This window comes from Cottoperca gobio, chromosome 13 (assembly GCF_900634415.1).
Source record: "Cottoperca gobio chromosome 13, fCotGob3.1, whole genome shotgun sequence".
In the NCBI taxonomy this organism is placed as follows: Eukaryota; Metazoa; Chordata; class Actinopteri; order Perciformes; family Bovichtidae; genus Cottoperca; species Cottoperca gobio.
In genome coordinates, this window is record NC_041367.1 from 19,494,888 (window position 1) to 19,514,972 (window position 20,085).

Below are 20,085 nucleotides of genomic sequence, written 5' to 3' on the forward strand. Positions count from 1 at the left end.
CATATTTATTTTAATGTAGGACAAATGAACTGAAAGTAATTCAATAATTTAATTTCAACCCAATTTTATAACTGTGACTCACTTGTAGTTTTCCATATAAACACATTTATTAAATGTAGATGTGTTCATTACTTTATTTCGATTGATCCTTACGAAACTTAACTAACTTTAAATGAAAAAAACATATCTGTAGTGGAAAAGCTGAACAGCCAAATGAGGACACCTGTCTGCACTGCAGGCTGATATTGCTTTTTCAACTTTGCATTGATATGCATCATGACCCAGCCAGTTTAACTGGAGGGTTGGACACAGCCAAACACAGCCGTTACTGTGAAGTCTGGGCTTGCCTTGAGCTGCCTGCAGCCTTTTGTCACTTCGGCTCCCTCTGGCATTTTCTCACGGCCGTTAGAGTCGAGTCTTTTACCTGTTGTTCTGCAAAGTTTGCATTCTGCCCTTTTGCAAAGCTGTCTCAACGAGGAAGCTCGAGCTCTTCATTACAGTTTTCTGGCAACATTTATTACTTTAACAAATTGTATCAGCTGAACACTCCGAAATGTTGACTTTATTCTCACCCTTTGCATTCAAAACCAGAGTTTCACAAAACAAGTTACATTTAGCACAACTCCATTTTACTATCAGTCCGATTTGAAAAGATTTGTTTTGTTGACTTTGTAAGCGTACTGAAGTTGCTGCATGTGTATGAGTACCATGTTTACAATATGTGGATCTTTCAAAAACATGAGACGTGTGATTATAGCCTCTCTGAGGCCTATCAGGGTCTGCACATCAGGACTAATCTCACCCTGAAACCATCTCTCCTCAGATTCTTAATTGTGGAAATTCCTCCCTGCTTCCTTGTGTGTGGAACCCAATCTCCATAGCCAGGCCGAAGTAGCTTTAATGATCCTACCTTGGATAAAATAGAGGCATTATAGTCCTAACGGCAGTTTTGGCCCTTAAACACTGCCTCTATTCATTTCTGAAACAATCTGATTCCCTCTCTACCTCTCTTGCCCCTCTCACTATTCCCTCTTTTTGCAACAGTGTGTCAACAGGAATCACTTGGCATAGTGTTGGCCTTTTCCCCAACATCTTCCTCTCCCTCACTGCTGTGGAAAACTATCGATAAACCAACGATAAACCAAGTGGGACCCCTGGACTAAAGAGTGCACATTTTTCTCCCAAGACAACCTACAGAAGAAGGCTGCAACCCTTCAGCCTTTAAGGACTGACATCACTGCAAGGTCAGCTTTAAACTCTTATCTTTTCACCTACTGTGAAAAACTACCTACCTTTTCTGTTCATGCATTCTCATATAAAGTACTTATTTGTTACTGGACAAAAAGGGTTCAAATAATTATATAGAAATGATGTTTTTGTTTTCTACTTCTACGTTTTCATGGGTTTGTCCTTTGGCTGTGCCAACATTGCTACTCTGTGCGAGTAACTCTGTGTGGGCTGTAATACTATTACATGTATTTGAAAGTTGAATGAATAGAGTACTGGGTAGTGGGACTGAGTAATACCATAATGATCTGAGCATTTACCCACCCAGCTGCAAAGTTTATGAATGAATAATGAATAATAAAATACAAAGTATTCTTTTTTCTTAAAGACATATATTTTTAACAATATGCTCCGTTAACACTAATAACATAGCAGCAGTAGGCCAAGATATTGGGTTCAACTAATCTGTTTAAAGTTTAAATCCAGTGCACTTAGTATTTATTTCTGTGTGTGTGTGTGTGTGTGTCTTGGCATCAGAGGGTGGAAAGCACACATTTACTCCTTTACTAACAAATAGTCCATATTTGATTAAAACTATGAAAAACCTATTTTAATGATGTGCTCCTTTACAGCCTGAATAGTACAATCTTTAGATGTTGTTATTTTAAATGGGATTTATAAATAAATTTGGCTTGGATATTGAAAACATTTTGAGAACTACTTGAGAGAACTCAGAAAAACAAAGTTGTATTTTTTAGTCACTGTTACGTGTACATACAAGCAAATCAGCACCACGTGAGCTACCTAATGGCATATTGAGGGTGCGGCTGATGTTTTCTTCTGAAGTCTACTAAACCGGTCTCAATAATGGTGAGTCAAATTTTCTCCACCTGACTGAGAGCAATAACTGACATGATGACACATGCCCACGGCTGGGGCTGGGGGGCAGTCGTCACGTCACAGCTCTGTGTGACAAAGTTTGTGTGTCAAGCCCCTCCCGAGTTAAGTGTATAAAAGAGCCGCTTCAACCTTACCCAAACATTTACTCTTGGGGATCTCTCTAGCAAGACTTCCAGAGACACATACTTTTGGACCTTTTATTTTGGACGACTGTGCAACAAGCTTACTGAAGAGACATGGTGTCGGCCGGCTTTCAGATGGTGGGCACTGCCCTGTGTATTATTGGCTGGATTGGGACCATTGTTGTCTGTGCCCTTCCCCAGTGGAAAGTGACAGCCTTCATCGGCCAGAGCATCGTCACTGCCCAAACCACTTGGGAGGGCATCTGGATGACCTGCGTGGTCCAGAGCACAGGCCAGATGCAGTGCAAGGTTTATGACTCGATGCTGGCCCTTTCATCAGATCTCCAGGCTGCCCGCGCCCTCATCATCATCTCTATCATGGTCGGCGTCTTCGGCATCCTCCTCTCCCTCGCCGGGGGCAAATGCACCAACTGTGTGGAAGATGAGAGCTCCAAAGCCAAAATTGGCGTGGCATCTGGTGTGATGTTCATCATTGCCGGGGTTTTGTGCCTCATCCCTGTGTGCTGGACAGCAAACACCATCATACAGAACTTCTACAACCCACTGGTTATTGGCTCTCAGAAAAAGGAGCTTGGAGCTTCACTCTTCATCGGCTGGGGATCCGCAGGCCTCCTCATCCTGGGTGGAGCACTCCTCTGTGCCAACTGTCCTCCCAAGGATAATTACTCTGCCAAGTACTCTGCTGCCCGTGCAAATGGAGTCAAGGACTACGTCTGACGAGAGAAAAGCCAAATGACAAGACTGAAAAAAGACTAAAGTCAAATGCTTTGTGGTCCATGAAATTGATTCATGTTTCCTCAATCAGCATAATTAGAATTTCACAGTTTTCACATGTTTATTGTGCTCACAGTTCTGTTTGATACTTTCATGTTGATATACAGCACATGTTTCTTCAGTGCCAAGATGAAGAGATGTGGACCACACCCAAACTTAATCAGTGGGAGTGAAAGAAAATACATATCCAATTTAATTTGTGCCCTTTTACATATCATTCCATTTTACAATGTGTATTATACGTGACTGTCTGAAACTGTAAATAAAGATTTTTTTTATCAACATTGAATTATCATGTTTTGGTTGTTCTTTTAGATTGTATAACATGCCAATAAATCTACTTCATCTCAAGCTAAAAATGGAGGCTTCAGAAAGAAGACATGAGGCGTGACTCTGCCATACACTACCCATATATTTTACAGGATTAATAACTAAAAACAATGATAAATGTTTTATAAAGGTAATTGAAAATTCTTTATATTATCAAGATTTCCCCAAAATAAATCAAAATATAATGTAAAATACTCTTATTTCACAAAAATCTCTTTTTAAAAACGTTTCTGGAGTGTAAGTAGACAAAAGAAGAGTGAAAAAAAGATTGCACTTAATTGAAACATTATACGAATAAACTTTATAATAAAACAATCATTTAATCATTTTTGTGCAAATTTAGTGCAAGATAGACTTTATAACAATATGCTGCAACATCAATAGTAGGTACTAACAGTGGATCCTATTTAACCCTGTGTACTTAGTATTTATGTAATTCTAAGAAAAATAAATTGTGAAGGTAGGAAGATGCATTTACATATATTCTGAATAAAATAAATGTTCACTCATACAGTTGACAGTCTGTACAGTTGAGCATTTGTGGACAAAAGTGTCTCTAAAGTCAAAAAGTTTGCTTCAAACTAAATGGAAAATGGAAATGACAGGTGTAACTTGACAAACAAACAAATTGTCAAAGTATGAAGAAATCTTAGCTGTGTCTCATTTTAAACACCAATTAGAACTTGATGTAGCCTGAAAAGTACAACTACAATTACTTGGGTAACTCAAACACACAAAGTAACCATCTTTAAACAAAGGTGTTTTTCACAGTTCCCTTAAAGCTGACATTTATGTAATAAGCAATAACATACACTGTAGTTTATTTGTACATTTAATACAAGGCTGTTTATAAATCTGACTTTGAATTTGTATTATCCTCATGAATTATGAGATGAAAGTCGTTTATTTAATACAGGAAACTTACTGTTGCCCCTCTAAATCATTACCTGTCCAACACTGCCCCTTGCTGTAAACAATATAACACGTCCTGTGCATTCATGTTCAGACCTGAAACTTTAATCCGTCATCCAGCAGGTTTTCCTCTTGAACAAGTTGGATGTTTACCACAGTTACTGCACTGTGTCAACAAACAAAGTTATTCAACACTTTCTGAAAAAGTGGGTTAGTTACTCATGTGTCATGTTACTGTGATTAAAGATGTGTAAAGCTGTGAATTTAAAAGAAGCATCATTTGTCAATTTTCCTGGCCAAACAATTTACTTCAATAACACAATATTTGTCAATTGGAGAATGGTGGATAAAAAACAAGTTTTCTTTTGTTTGTATCTGACCTTGAATCTTTGGATTCTAGCAGGTCAGCACTACTAAAGGTCACTGAATCTTTGTTTGTGGGTAAACTCCTTCTATCCAATTGGAGACGAGGACTGTGGTCTCACACTATTCTCACACAACAAGCTATAAATACAAGCTCACATCATTCCACTTGTCTTCCGTTGTACATTCAGGAACAAAGCCGGCGAAATGGTTTCTCAGGGGATTCAGATCATTGGTATATCGATGGCCGTGATTGGCTGGTTCATGGTCATCGTGGTGTGCGCCTTACCCATGTGGAAGGTCACTGCTTTCATCGGAGCCAACATCATCACGGCTCAGACCATCTGGCAGGGCATGTGGATGAACTGTGTGGTGCAGAGTACAGGCCAGATGCAGTGCAAGGTGTATGACTCCATGCTGGCTCTGCCCCGGGACCTGCAGGCCGCTCGTGCCATGATCGTCATCTCCATCATGACTGGAATCTTTGGAGTGATCTTGTCAATCGCTGGTGGGAAATGCACCAACTGCATCGAGGAGGAGCGATCCAAGGCGAAGGCTTGCATCCTGGCTGGAGTTCTGTTCATCGTCTCGGGGTTGCTCTGCATCATTCCAGTCTCCTGGTCTGCCAACACCATCATCACCAACTTCTACAACCCGCTGTTGATCGAAGCCCAGAGGTACGAGTTAGGAGCGGCACTGTATATCGGCTGGGCAGCTGCTGCCCTGCTGCTGTTAGGAGGGGGTCTACTGTGCTGGAACTGCCCCCCCAAACATCAACACCCCCACTACGTACCCAAATTCAGACCTGTGAAGACGGTCTCCACATCAAGAGAATACGTATAAGATGGTTTGAACTTCCTACATGGACTCTTGAGGTCACAGGAATTGCAACAGAGAGAAATTATAGTTTGCTTTAAAAATATATGCAGTGGCTATGTAAATATAGCATGAAATCACAGCTTGCCACGAGCTGAATCCTGAGTTTTGATTGCGGTGAGTGTACATGTCAAAGTGACCTTTCCCACAGCGGACATCTTGTCTTGTCAAGCAAGTGTAACTAACAACATAAACAATGACTTAATCCCACTACATTGTGCCAGCAGCGCCCTGGGATTGTGCATGCTGTATCACTGTCACTCCGAGATGGAAGGAAGCCATCGTAAATGTTACCATTGTGCTTTTCCTGCTATGATGAGTCAATATGTCTGCTGTGAAGGTGGTCTGTCTATTTGAACACCAAAACAGCTTATGTTCATGTCTCAGTCAAAAAAAAAAATGGAAATGGAATTAAATTGAAATGGAATGGATTTAGAATTTTTTAATCCACGTTGTTTTGTGGTTGTACGATGCGTAACTAGTATTTAAATCATGGTTATAATTAACGTGTAAATATTTAGTTAGAGTGTTGTAAGAAGGTAACACTCTAATTATTTTCATTCAGATGGTAATGGCATCTCAACAAATTAAGGCCGCTTCCTTCATGTATCACAAGTTTTGCATTGATTACATCCATCTTGATAACACACGGGGGTGTTAGTAATACGTAAACACTGTAGGTTAGGGAAAATGTATGCATTTTTTATTTTTTTATCTTTTCTGTGCTTATTTTCACGCAGCTGGCAAATTCCATATTTCAATTTCTGTGTTTCTGAATCTTGACATGTTCTGTAAATAAACTCTATACTCACTGAATGATAACTGTTTTCTTCTGAGAAACTAAAAGCTTATGATACTATTATAGAGATTAACGAAGAGGGACAAGGTAATAAAATCAACTTCACAAGGTAAACAAGCACATGATTATGCTGCAATGCAAGGGACAAGATTAAGCATAATATGCAAGGAGGTTACTGCTGTGATGTAGTTTCCATGGGAAACAGGATAGAAGAGAAACCCCCTCCTTAAACAGTAAAAGTCGTTTTAAGTTAATTTACAAAAGAAAAAAGCTCTTTACGCACAGACCAGATAGGCATGGCAGTCCCCATAAACCTCATCTGTCCAATCTATCATGCCCGGTCAGCGGAAATTGGGTTTTCAGCCATCTGTTCTTTAAAGCCTAGAAGGAAATGCCTAGAAGGAAATGACATTCATTTGAAAAGTATAGGGTGTCCTACTAAAGCAGGTTTATTCAGAGGTGAGTTGGTTTAAACTAAAAATGTAAATGTAATGTAGAGTCTTTTTTAAGCTGTGGAGCTTTTAGGTTGTCTGTTCTGGAAATGTTATATCAAGTATTCTCGTAAACAGCAGCTTTCCCAAAACACATTTTCATCACAGGATCGCAGTGTGGAAATGTCTGTGCAGTATCACGTTACTGGATAAGGTGTGACGCAGGGACTGTCAACAGTTTGTTTAGAGGTATTTTTCATGGGAGGTGTTTTTTTTTAAAGTGAAGTGACTGCATCAGCTGACTGGCTTCCTGTGTCTCATCACTCCATCAAAGTTTGTGTTATCTGAAACAGATCTCTCTTCCACCGCTCAGGGCTGAGTATCTGTCTTCACAATGAGGATCTTGGCACGAGCCACAGGTCTGTTTGCTGTTCATGCTGTTTAGCACCCGCCAGACTCACAAACAGCTTCCATTCAACAACAGTGTGTCATATCTTTTTTTGGTTTGTGCATCATGAGACATTTTTATTTTTTTGTCCAACTAACTGTTTTTCTGCTCTGGTTCTGTTGTAGATACTGTGCTTGAGGGCTATAGTTAAGTGATTCAACAATTAATCTTATCGTTTTTGACCATAACATCTAGTGGAAAACAATCCCATCTTGTGAGAAAGATTTGCAGAAGGAAAAAAGAGAAGCTCACAACTTATTTCAATCCTTTACTCTAAAATGTTCTCAATGTGGGAGGAAACACAATGGTGTGAAAGTCACCATGTCGTTTTCTATTATGGACACCAGAAACTTGCAATGTGTATTTAGACGTTTAGACCAAAATTAAATAATGCCATGGCCTTCATAGTGAAGAGATAATCTCGATAGCTCAACATTGTCTTAAGGTGCCCCACCCCTACTTTGATTCTAAATTAGCAAAGCAAAGAGCCTGTTTTTCAAAACAACAAGACGTTATTTGATCATTTGCCATCTTGTAACTCCATCCAATAAGACCATCCTTACTGGAGGAAAATCTACATATGAAAGTGTGAAACAGCAAGTCATTGTCTTGTGCCACTCCTCCAGCTCTAGGAAGAGGAATCTTGTTTGGCCAGAAGAACTAACCTGACAATGCGACAGCCCTCCTCCTCTACATTCTCTGACAAACAACAAGTGAGAGAGCTGTGTCACTCCGAAAGAAGACTAGACCTGTATGCTGAAACAATCTTCTCTCCTGCCACAGACAAAGCCTCTTCACCATGGGCAGGATTGGCAAGGAAGTGGCAGGACAGGTCATAAGCTTCATAGGCCTTGTTGGGGTATCGGTGACCTGTGGGGTCCCCATGTGGAGAGTGACCAGCTTCATTGGAGCCAACATCGTGACAGGTCAGACCATCTGGGACGGCCTGTGGATGAACTGTGTTATGCAGAGCACCGGGCAGATGCAGTGCAAGATTAATGACTCTGTTATGAGGCTATCCAATGATCTGCAAGCCGCCCGAGCCCTGGTCATCATCTCCCTCATCTTCGGCTTCATCGGCTTCATAGTCACCTTCATTGGAGCCAAGTGCACCGGCTGCCTGGACAAAGATTCATCAAAGGCCAAGGTGGTGATCATAGGCGGCTGTCTCTTCATTGTTTCCGCCATCCTGGTCCTGATCCCCGTCTGCTGGTCTGCAGCCATCACCATCGCAGACTTCCGGAGCGTCTTGACAATCGAGACACAGAAGAGGGAACTTGGAGCCTCAATCTACATCGGCTGGGCCTCTGCTGCTATTCTTCTGATCGGTGGGATCATCCTAACCACGTCCTGCCCTCCTCAAAAAAACATGTATGGATACCCAGGCTACCCACCGGCTCAAATGTATCCTTACCCAGGCCCTGTGGCCAACCCGGCAGCATATGGCCCTGTGTATGCTCCCCCATCCAGCCGCCCATACACAGGCACAGGGACATACGCACCTAGCAAACCTTATACAGCACCAACCACATACTCTGCTAGACAATACCTCTAAAAACTGAAAGGACAGAAAGAGGATAAAGACTGAGCTTTCTACCAAGATGGCTTCAAGAACTTGTTGAATCTTAAAACATATGTTTTCTGTTTTGGATTTATTTAAGTAGAAATCTTTTTTTTATTCTTGATATAAAAGGAAATATTGCGTCAACATGGCTATGTTCATAAGGAAGTCACTGTTGGTATATTTATTTTAATGTCATGCAGAGCACATTTTGTAAATAGTGATGATTTGTGATGTTTGTTTTCTGTAAATGCCACTTTATTTTTGAGATTATTGAAAAGATTTTGAATAAAATGTTTTTACTATATTCACTAATTTGTCTGTGGAGTCATTATCACAACATTTTGTTACTAATTTTATGCAATGTTATGAAATATGATCACATTTTACAAGGTCAGAGGCCTTCTGTCTGTCTCTGGGTGAGTGAGAGTGAGTAATGATTAAAAAAATAAAAAGCCACTATAGATTTTCCTCTATAAATCTATAACAAATGATTTTCTAAAACAATCTTTTTTATATTTGATCTTAATTGAGTTGCTGTGTGATGTCACTGTAAACTGTGAAGAGTTTCTTAAAACCTCTGAAATACACAAAGACACATGATAAACTTGTGAAAATAAAGAGTTTCTTGTAATAAGTGACACAATCAACTGTGGCATTGATCAACGAGAGTGCTGTCTTTCAGATAAGGAAAAACATAACTAAATCAATTATTTAAATACCATATAATATAATAATATAAGGTGATAATTAAACAGAAGTAATGAGTAAATCCATAAATGGAGGCTCCTTCCGTTAACTTCTGACATCCGTTGATACTTCCACCTATGTTGTTTTTAAAAAAACCTGAAACAAGTGACTGGACCTGATCTTCCAGTAACGTGCCCAATCAAATGATGGCCATTGGCAAACCATTGTTTCGTTGCGTTGCCTCTTTAGGGGCCTCATTTGCATAGTCCTACAAGGCTCATTATCATCTCATCGAAACTACTCCCTATCGGCATACAGATAATATAAAGAATCTGGTTGGACAAGTCAATCATTCAGCGCACTAGTTTCAGGTCAGAGGGACGGACATTCTGACTCCACCTTCAAGAAAGACATCCTTATAGTCAAAGGAAACAAGCAGGAGGCTTTATTCAACTTTACAACCTGAGTTGAGCTGATCTCCTGCAAACTACAACTCTTCTGCTTCTGTTCAAGTGACTCTAACAAGACCTCATCATGGTGTCAATGGGACGACAGATGCTGGGCTTTGCCCTGGCCATCATTGGCTTCCTGGGTACCATCATTGTGTGTGCTCTGCCCATGTGGAAAGTCACAGCCTTCATTGGAGCCAACATTGTGACAGCGCAGGTCATCTGGGAAGGCTTGTGGATGAACTGTGTGACGCAGAGTACAGGCCAGATGCAGTGCAAGATCTATGATTCTCTGCTGGCTCTACCCCAGGACCTTCAGGCTGCCAGAGCTCTCGTGGTCATCGCCATCATCGTTGCTGCCTTTGGGGTCATCTTGGGAATTATCGGAGGCAAGTGCACCAACTTTGTGGAGGACGAAACTTCCAAAGCTAAGGTGGCCATTGCTGCTGGAATCATCTTCATTTGTGCCGGTGTTGCTATCCTCATTCCCGTCTGCTGGTCTGCCAACACTATTATCAGGGATTTCTACAACCCCATCATGACCAACGCCCAGAGGAGAGAGCTCGGGGCTGCACTCTACATCGGCTGGGGCACAGCTGGGCTACTCCTCCTGGGTGGTGCTCTCCTTTGCAGCTCTTGCCCACCCAAAGAAAGCCCGGAGTATCCAGTCAAGTACGCCGGTGCCAGATCCACAGCCACCAGCCGAGCGTATGTCTGAGAGGACCATTCTCCTGAAAAAGACTTCTAATTATTTTACTTTTCTTGCGTAATCCTCTTTCGTTGTGAGTTTCCGATAGCACCAAAAGTGACATAGGGAGAACTGATTTTCTGAGAAATTCAGATTTCTTTGGTGGAGGCAAGAGAGAGTGTTTCTGCAGGAACAAGAAACACAGTACAGATGTGGTGTGAAACTACTATAGTGGCAAGAGAACCTTCCAACAGCATGATGACTGAATGAGAGCTATTCTATACAAAACTTGTATCAAACCTATTTTTCTCTGAATGTAAATCTAAGCTGTGCTAGAAGGATGTTAATGGTCAACAAATGCTGGGAAAGTTGTACAGTACCCTTGATATGTCGTGAATTTACTGTATAAAATATTTTACAAATATCTTTGTCAAATTAAACATCCAAAGACTGTTTTTGTTTCCTGAAATCACTGATTTTTAATAAAATATTTCCTTCAATAATATTTGTTTGTGTGCCAATATGTTTTTAGGTTTTCTGTTCTCTTTTTTGCTGCTTTACATTCACCGTTTTGGTTTTCAAGTAGACAGTCCAGAGCAATTTAAAATGAGTGCTTCTCATGCTGGTGGTCATGAAGGAAACTGAGGCGCATGTTTCTGACTGATTGCATTTCTATTTAGAAACACTGTTTATGGGAAATAAAAATGTCATGGTTTAGAATTTGAAAAGGTCACAAATGTCAAAGTATATTGAAGCAGAAGAGAGTGTAACAACAACATTCAAAAACATTTGGCAGTATGTTTGAAATCTTCATGCAGGCGTTAAACTAGTTTAACCAGATTTACAGTGTTGAGCGCCAGTCAAAACGTCTTCACAGAATTGGCTACAGTGTGTTAGTTACAACACTCAATCAATCAAGAGCCTAACCCTAAATACATCACCTGCAATAAACAATCTTCATGTTCAACAATGACTATGAGGTTTAAGGACTGACTCAAATCTAAAAAGATACATCCGCTTACGTTATTTACCAAAACCAACACCACCTTTAATACCTTCTTACTTCCCTCATCGGTCTCTCAGCCCCGAACACATTGGTTTCTACTGATGACGTAACTCTTAAAATATGGGTCACATATTTACGGTATACTTTAATTACAATAAAGGCTAAATGATTTACTAACTGGGTACAGCTACAATAAAGTTGTTCTACAGTGTTGCTGGAGGTTTTAACCTTTTTCCCTTCTCCATGCACCTCTTCCACAAACTGATCGGTGATGTCACAAAGTCCACTTCTTACACAGTCTATGGGGACAGCGCTGTTCCCATCCAACAGTCAACGTTGGTTTGTTTTAAGCATGACCGTGGTCATTCCTGACCCGTATACAAGTGGTTAGAATGAGGTTTTAACAAAGTTCTTTTATTTTATTTGAGTTATTAAGTTGTGTTTGTGCCTAAACCAAACCAAACCAGAACCAAACATTATGACATTTAAAAGATACATTTTTCAACAGTTATGTGTGACGGTTTTGGAAGGAGCAGACAAATGTTGTCTCCCTGCTGATTAGGGGTCAGATCAGAAAACACTTCCATGTGTTGTTCAAAGGGGTAGTTACAAACAATGTATTTTGTCAGCTCTTTGGAGGATTTGTGTACAAATACATGTGATTTTGGACATCGAGGAATCTATTATTATGTTCCGAAGACATCTCATAACAAAGGTAATGTCAGAACAGCATTACTAGGTGTTTCACTTGTGTGAACACACCCTGTACTGCTGCTACGTTTACTCTGGTTTCACATTCCTAACTTACTCTCTGCCACTTGAGAAAGAATCTCCCTGAACCTGTTATGGATTGTGTGCCAAACTCACTGATGTCAGAGTATACAATGGAACAAATACATCACGGTCTAACTCAACAGGGATTGGAAAATAGGTTTCAGTAAAATTGAAAGTAGAAAAGTATTTTTCTACTTTTAATGTAAAATTCCTTTTTTATCAATGAATCAATTAAATTATATTTAATTAGCCCAAATTACAAATTTGCCTCAGGGGCCTTTATAATAAAGCAAAAGACACCCTCTGTCCCACAGAACCTTGTACGTATGTTATATCTGATCATAACCTTTATTTACTGTCTTTCTGCTTATTAATAGTGGTAGGCGCCGGATAATATATCTTTACAAGGACTATTCAGACAATATGGCTTGTTGTTTTTAAGTTAAAAACAAATCAGACACTAAAAGAATCCAAGATGTTTATTAAGTTAACAATTAAAACTAAATTAAATTGAAAGCAAAAACGCAAACACATCTTAATCGATTATATTATAAACAGATGCCCAAAGATACACACATAGATACATGTATGCAGACAATTCCCTGCTTTCATCACACTGTGTAGTAAATGGCAGGGTGGATTCATTTAATTCTCAATGTTGCAAACTTTATTTAATTTAACCTTTATGTCAACGGTACTGTATGTGCTCGCAAACTCTCCCTGCATTCAAACTGCCTACATTTTCAAGTTGGTGCATTTCCTATGACATACATCCTTTTCCTTGTTGAGAGTATCATCAACACCTTGTGAAACACAATCTCCATCCAATAGAACAGGTACAAACCTCAACCTTTATTGTTCCTACACACAAAGAATCCTGCATGGCTGGTATTCTTTGGCAGAGCCTCAAGGGTTCTAAATGGTTCGGCTTTCACGCCTCCTATTATTCATTCTCATTCTGCTGCAGATGAACATAGACGCATGATCAGCTCATTATATTCTCTCAGACACTGTGGGAGTGAAGACGATGGCTTCCATGGGGATGCAGATGGCGGGTTGCACCATGGCCCTTTTGGGCTGGATCGGGGTTATCATTAGCTGCGGCACACCCATGTGGCGGGTCACAGCGTTCATTGGCAACAACATAGTGACATCCCAGGTCATTTGGGAGGGCATCTGGATGAGCTGCGTGGTGCAGAGTACGGGCCAGATGCAGTGTAAGGTGTACGACTCCATGCTGGCTCTGGGCACTGACCTGCAGGGGGCCCGGGCTCTGATGGTGGTTTCGATCGTCACAGGCATCGCAGGGATCCTCATAGCTTTCGCTGGTGGAAAGTGCACCAACTTCATTCCAGAGGACAGAGCCAAAGCGAGGGCTTCAGTGGCAGCAGGCGTCTTGCTGATCATCAGTGGAATCCTCTGCCTTGTCCCTGTTTCATGGACAGCCAGCATTATAATAAGGAACTTCTACAACCCGGTGCTGATAGACGCCCAGAAAAGAGAGCTTGGGACCTCTCTTTACATCGGCTGGGGGGCCGGGGCACTGCTGGTCTTGGGAGGAGCACTTCTGTGTTCCAGCTGTCCCCCAAAGGACGATGAGACTCCCTCTGTGAAGTACCTCCTAAACAAGCCTGGAGGAAATAGCAAACTGGATTCAATCCAATCGTATTCACCGAACAAGACGTATATTTGAGAACTCTGATTGATGTTTTTGTCTACAAGAAGTAAAGGAAACTTGGAATTTAATTAGACAAAACAAAAAGACACACACACAGACAACACACAATGAAGGAAATATGCACTTTGTCTTTATAAGAGAATCACACTTTGGATGTATGAAGATGCTCTCTGTTTGAATATTGCTGGGACTCTTGTTAATATCCATTTACATGGTGGTAGTCTAAATGATATAAACTCTGTGTTTCACACGTTTGTGGTATCAGTTTAAAAAGAAATATATTGTAATTGCACTGTGCACCTTTTTTGTCCTTTTATTTTCACAATAAATGATGCTGAATCTCAAGCTTCTTGTTAATACATATTACTAACATGCACCTGTCGTTATTTAAAACCAACACTGAGATAACCTGTTTGTCAGGAACTCACCAAATATCACTGGCCAGGGAACAAAGATGGTGACTCAGGGATTTATAATCTGCTTAGTACTTAGAACTGCTTTCAAAGGTTTCATCCATCTCTTTCAATGTTTGCTGCATAAATACTCTGGGAGGAAATAGATTCAAGTACATAAAGGGGGTTATCTAAAGACACAAAGGTTAAAACTATTGTTAATGTTAATTTTCCTCCTGAAAATCTCACATTTTTACGTTTAAATTGGTTTTGAAAGATACTTTTGGTTTGAAGTGTTGATGTTGTTACTTCACATTCCCACCAAGCTGATGCTCAATTTACTCACATGTCTCAGGGTGTGTCTGAAGAGCTTGAAATGTTCATTTTGACTCATTTGTCCACTAAGTGTTCCTGCTCTCTCATGTTTACTTTCATGTTTTTCTCCTCAGCGACTTTCTTTATTCTGAGCATAACAAGGGAATAAAGATAGATGTTGATGAGTATCGATAAGGTCTACGTAGATTCCTAAAACCAGTAACTTTAAGGGAAGTGAAATATCTTGCACGACAACACCCCTCAGGTGTTAATGTCACATTAATATTTGCATTTGTTCGGTTCAGTCTGGCCGGGTTGTGGAGGTCAGACTTTTACGGTGTCTGTGAAATACCTTACATTTGATTTGTTTCCCTCCTAAACAACTTCATCACATAAAACATACATTGCAAAAAATACACAAATATAACTGCGCAGATTCTGTTAGTGCAGAATGTATCGCCAGTCATTCCTGTCCCTTTAGCTTTGGTCATGAAACATGTGGACAAATGAAAGTTAATTCTGCAACACTTAAACCAGTTGAACACAAATTGTTTCAAATTATTCTCTAACAGAAGATGACACTTTCTTTTAATGTCTTTTTTTTTTGGATACATCTTTTTAAATTAAAACCCAGATTCTCCATCTGAATGTGAAGCCTCGCCAATGTGGCCTATTCATCGTGCTTGTCTCTTGTGGCACACTGCGACCTAGTGGCCATTTGCCTCCATGGCTAGAAAATCTATTGACATCAGTTACAGGAAACAACCTAAACTTTACAGAAAAACATCTCTGCAGTTGCTGTGATCACGTCTGATAACAGTGAACACAGTTTTTAGATCTTGAGTCTGTCTATCTGTACTTCTCTTATTGTACCTTATACTTCTTTAGTTTACATAATTCCTTGTTGAACATTTTAGGATGTGATAAAAGGGATATTACATGTCTCCATTCTGAATAAAAGATAATAATAAAAAAACTGTTTTTGTTCCTCTCCACCCTCTGTGTTTCCCAGAGTGTGAGAGGCTGCACAGTGTCCCATGGCTGTGCAGGAGCTGGGCATCAGCATGTCCATGTTAGGCGTCGCTGGGACCATCCTGATCTGCGCTCTGCCCATGTGGAAGGTGACGGCATTCATCGGCACCCATCTGGTGGTCATGCAGGTGTTTTGGGAAGGCCTTTGGATGACCTGTGTCAGTGAGTACACAGGCCAGCTGCAATGTAAGCTCTATGATGCCCTGCTGGACCTGTCCCCAGACCTCCAGGCGGCCCGCGGCCTCATCTGCATCAGCCTGGTGCTGGGATGTTTGGGATTCCTCATCTTTGTCCTAGGAGCACGCTGCACCAACTGCCTGAGCCACCCGAGGTTCAAGGCCCGGGTGGTGCTGAGCTCTGGGGCCATCTTCTGCCTGGCAGCCCTCACCACCATGGTTGCTGTTTCCTGGTCGGCCAACTCCATCATCAGAGACTTCCACAACCCGCGCGTTCCTGAGGTGCTGAAGAGGGAGCTCGGAGCAGCCATATATATTGGCTTTGTGACATCTGGGCTGCTGTTCTGTGGGGGAGCCATTCTGTGCACAAGCTGCCCACCACAGAGGGCCAGGTTCCCCTCCAGTGGGTACACACTGGCCAGGACACCCACACACAGCAGCTACGCTATCAAGAACTATGTGTGAGGACTGAGGGCTGAAAACACACCACCACCAAGTCCCCACTTAAAGGCCCAGTGTGTAGGATTTACTAACATCTAGCGGTGAGGTTACAGGTTGCAACCAACTGAATACCCCTCCAATCACCCCTCCCTTTCCTTTTTTATTTGTATTGGTGCAAAAACAAAACAGCAGTGGCTTTAAAGGCGGCACAACAATGATAAGAAGAATATAAGAAAACAATGTGACGTACAGAAATTGACACGATACAGCGGGACCACGCTCACACACGCACATAATAAACGCTCACACATGCCTCTTTGGCCTCGTTGTTTGGTTCAGTGTAAAAAAGCAAAGCTGGCATCGTAGCGGATCTTCTTTACGGTAGTATTACACGATCTGTGTAGAAGGGGGCAGTGTTTTATTTGTCCGTTCTGGGCTACTGTAGAAACATGGTGGTACAACTTCGACACCGTGGAAGAGGACACACTCCCTGTGTAGATATGAGGGGACTTATTACACGCTAATGAAAACACAACCATTCTTAGTTTCAGGTGATTGTAATGAAAATATATGTATGGACATTATATTACATTTCTGCTAATAGATCCCTCTAAATCCTCCACACTGGACCTTTAAGGATAAATGAATTGATATAATGCAATTGACCATATATAGATTGAAAACCATATGTTGTATGTTTAAAGATATGAAAGGACTCTAAAGGTTTGATTTGTGATACATTCTGATATGTTGTCATTTTTTCTTCAAGGTGACGCACATGGATTTGACCATTATTAATAGTTAGTGTAGTTCTGTCCACAGTAGAGTCAACACCGGCCATTTGCAGACGTTTCTTAATCTTGGTTGTCACGACACATGCTGTTGAATGCTTAGACCTCCATATTGTAGAATATATATCAGTGTATGTCTGATACAGCTAACATTCTCTGACATCTTTTGAAATAGCTGCAATTTGTCAGAATGAATCATAATATGGATTTCCCTGGTTTTATGAAGAATGACTTTGTTGTCAATTCCTTTCAAAAAGAAGTGAGTTGTTCCCCTGTAGTCCATGACATATTAGAAAACAGACAATTACATTTTTAGTGAAATTATAAACACAGAACATTTGCCATGTTTGAAGCTTGTTTGTATGTTAGAATTCAAAATAAACAGTGTGGAGTAAACATGTGCCAGTATAATCAGTATTCTGCAGTGTCATTGTTCTTTGTTCTCCCCCAGGAGCTCCACTGCTACACGTGAGAGCAACAGAGTATCCCAACATCATTAAGAACTTGTGCTCTTTAAATCAAGTTCTCTCATGATCAGAGCACAGTGGAGCTTTGTTTCTCTCTCCGTAGAAACTGGGAGAAAGGGATTGTTTTGAAACCATGGCAAAGCAAACAGGGATCTCCCTCCTCCACCCAGCCGCAGCAAGGCCGTGCCTTCTTTTCAGGAATACCAAAGAACTGGTTTCTCCTTTCTGGAGAGACATGCAAAACAGACAGAGCACAAACACACACGCACGCACGCACACACACACACCTACACAGAAGGTCTAGGCCCCACACATGCACACACGTTTAAAAAAACAAAACAAAACACACACCCCACCCTGCGGCCAGCTGTTTCTGGTTAGACATTCGGCCCTGCAGTGTAGAGCAGGCAGGCCGGAGTCATGGAGCGGCAACTGGAGCTCGCTGCCTTCGGTCTGGCCCTCACAGGGTGGTTTTGTGCCATTCTGACACGCTGCCTGGCCCTGTGGAAGGTGAGCGGCACCTTGAACAACAACACGGCGACTCTGCCTGCCTACTGGGACGGGGTGTGGCTGGAATGGGATCACTGGGACTTGGCCCACGATGGAAGCTTGCACTGCTCCTTCTACCAGTCTCTCATGTCTCTTTCTGGAAGTTTTCGGACGTGGAGAGCCCTCATCATGGCAGCCATCGGAGCCGGGGCGTTTGCTGTGGTGATAGGAGCAGCGGGGGCGGTGTGGTTCCCCCTGCGTGGCCAGATCAAAGTGTTTTCTGGTGCTCTCTTTGTTTTGTCTGGAATCCTGCTGCTGGTTCCCACAGCCTGGACGTGCCATCACACCAGTCAGCCACTGGAGGGTGCTGTGCTGCTGAGGAGAGACTGGGGACCTGCGCTGTACCTCGGATGGATATCCTTTGCTTTGATGCTGACAGGAGGAGTGTTTCTCACCACTAGATGCCCCACTACTGAGGGGCTGGTGCAGCACCCGAATCCAGAGGCCGAGGCCAGTCACCCACTGAGCCGGATCAACAGGACTACATTCACAAACAGCCAGTTTGAGCGCCGATCAGAGCCTCTCTGAGGGGACTGTGAAGTCATACTTAACCAAAGAAAATCATCAACATGTGAAATGAGTGTGGGAGATTTACCAGGATGCTGGCTGCACATGTTGAGTAACGATGCACTGACTTCACTCAGCACGGACATTACAAAGTCACGTGTCATAAGTTTTATTGGTAGGACTTTGAATTTGAATCTTGTTTTGCATTTTGGCTTCTTGTTTCTATTGAAGCTTTATAGAATTGTTTTACTTGCAAATCATTTCCCCCTTTTAATATCACCTTTAGTTCATTATTGATACTAATTTGACATTAAGAAAGTACAGCCATTGTATAGTTTATTCATTGTAATGTCTTAAATGTGAAAGTTAGTATTGGTCTTCAAACTAAATACGTATTGCACAGATGCATTGCATTTAATTAGAGTCATTTTCAGATTTGTTTTGTTTACGTGACGGTGACAAATGTTTACATCCGAGATGAATTCTTCTTCACAAAAGGACACTGGAATAAAGCATTGCACATATTTGTTTACAAGTGATTTGATTTAGGTCGTGCATTAGAGTAGTTTTAACTCATGACGCAGAGCCCTCCAGGAGGTCATACGGTGAGCAGTCATTTTGAAACATTCCGTGGCCATCTATGCTGAATGCTTGTGTGGCAGTGGGACGTGGTTAGAGAGGGAGAGATGGGAGAGAATCAGGTAATCAGTCACACAAGTGACGGAGGTGTGGGGTTTTGTTTTTGCCTAAAGAGGCTCCCGGGAACAGCTTTAAACTGGTTTGTGTTCACCGAACATTCTTCTCCTTCCGTCATTTTATCTGGATGAGAGCAGGTTTGTGTCACATTGGCGCCTGAACAGGGACATGAGGAGGGAGAAGGACCAGAACCAGGTCATCATCATGCTTATGTTGTGTGACTGATTCTGTCCAGCTGTCTTGAGCTCCAGCTGAGACAGTCCCATCTCTCCCCCAGCAGCCGGCGCCCTAACCACGCCTCACTGCCACAAAGTCTTTAAAAAGAAAATAATAATAATAATTACAGCGGAAGTCAAAGATGAAATCTGACAGTTTTTCCTTATGTTTGCATTAAATGACTGACAAAACATATATTTAGTTTCTTTTTAACTCAGAGAAGCTACATTTCATACATTTATAAATCTACTTTAGTATCAAAATATTTATTTTAATTATTTTATTGCGACCATATTCCTGAAGTTACACCCGCCTGGACCTTGTTGTTTGTGTCGTACTATAGTTTTGCAAATAGAAAAACAAAGAATATGTAAAGCTTACAGTGTACTCCTTTAAAGGAATATTTACAAATACTGTATTGTAGCCTTTTCTAAAACACCGTTTATAACTCATA

At 41.3% G+C, this 20,085-nt stretch overlaps 7 protein-coding genes across 7 annotated transcripts; all 7 read left to right on the top strand.

Annotated features, from left to right (window-relative positions):
- Window positions 1-1,058: 1,058 nt before the first annotated feature.
- cldnj (claudin j) lies at window positions 1,059-17,596 on the top strand. The gene is made up of 2 exons (XM_029446249.1): window positions 1,059-1,244; window positions 15,769-17,596. Exon 2 carries the CDS (start codon window positions 15,794-15,796, stop codon window positions 16,427-16,429), a length of 636 nt encoding a protein of 211 aa, XP_029302109.1. The 5' UTR covers window positions 1,059-1,244; window positions 15,769-15,793; the 3' UTR covers window positions 16,430-17,596.
- Window positions 2,313-3,327, top strand: cldna (claudin a). The gene has a single exon (XM_029446252.1). It carries the CDS (start codon window positions 2,364-2,366, stop codon window positions 2,985-2,987), a length of 624 nt encoding a protein of 207 aa, XP_029302112.1. The 5' UTR covers window positions 2,313-2,363; the 3' UTR covers window positions 2,988-3,327.
- LOC115017618 (claudin-4-like) lies at window positions 4,857-5,492 on the top strand. The gene has a single exon (XM_029446248.1). The coding sequence runs from the start codon at window positions 4,857-4,859 to the stop codon at window positions 5,490-5,492; it is 636 nt and encodes a 211-aa protein (XP_029302108.1).
- Window positions 8,003-8,758, top strand: cldnf (claudin f). Its single transcript, XM_029446246.1, has one exon. The coding sequence runs from the start codon at window positions 8,003-8,005 to the stop codon at window positions 8,756-8,758; it is 756 nt and encodes a 251-aa protein (XP_029302106.1).
- Window positions 9,989-10,928, top strand: LOC115017620 (claudin-4-like). The gene has a single exon (XM_029446251.1). The coding sequence runs from the start codon at window positions 9,989-9,991 to the stop codon at window positions 10,619-10,621; it is 633 nt and encodes a 210-aa protein (XP_029302111.1). The 3' UTR covers window positions 10,622-10,928.
- LOC115017617 (claudin-4-like) lies at window positions 13,399-14,064 on the top strand. The gene has a single exon (XM_029446247.1). It carries the CDS (start codon window positions 13,399-13,401, stop codon window positions 14,062-14,064), a length of 666 nt encoding a protein of 221 aa, XP_029302107.1.
- A 370-nt stretch (window positions 17,597-17,966) lies between the features above and the next one.
- LOC115018262 (claudin-4-like) lies at window positions 17,967-19,243 on the top strand. The gene has a single exon (XM_029447188.1). The coding sequence runs from the start codon at window positions 18,084-18,086 to the stop codon at window positions 18,738-18,740; it is 657 nt and encodes a 218-aa protein (XP_029303048.1). The 5' UTR covers window positions 17,967-18,083; the 3' UTR covers window positions 18,741-19,243.
- The last annotated feature ends 842 nt before the right edge of the window (window positions 19,244-20,085 follow it).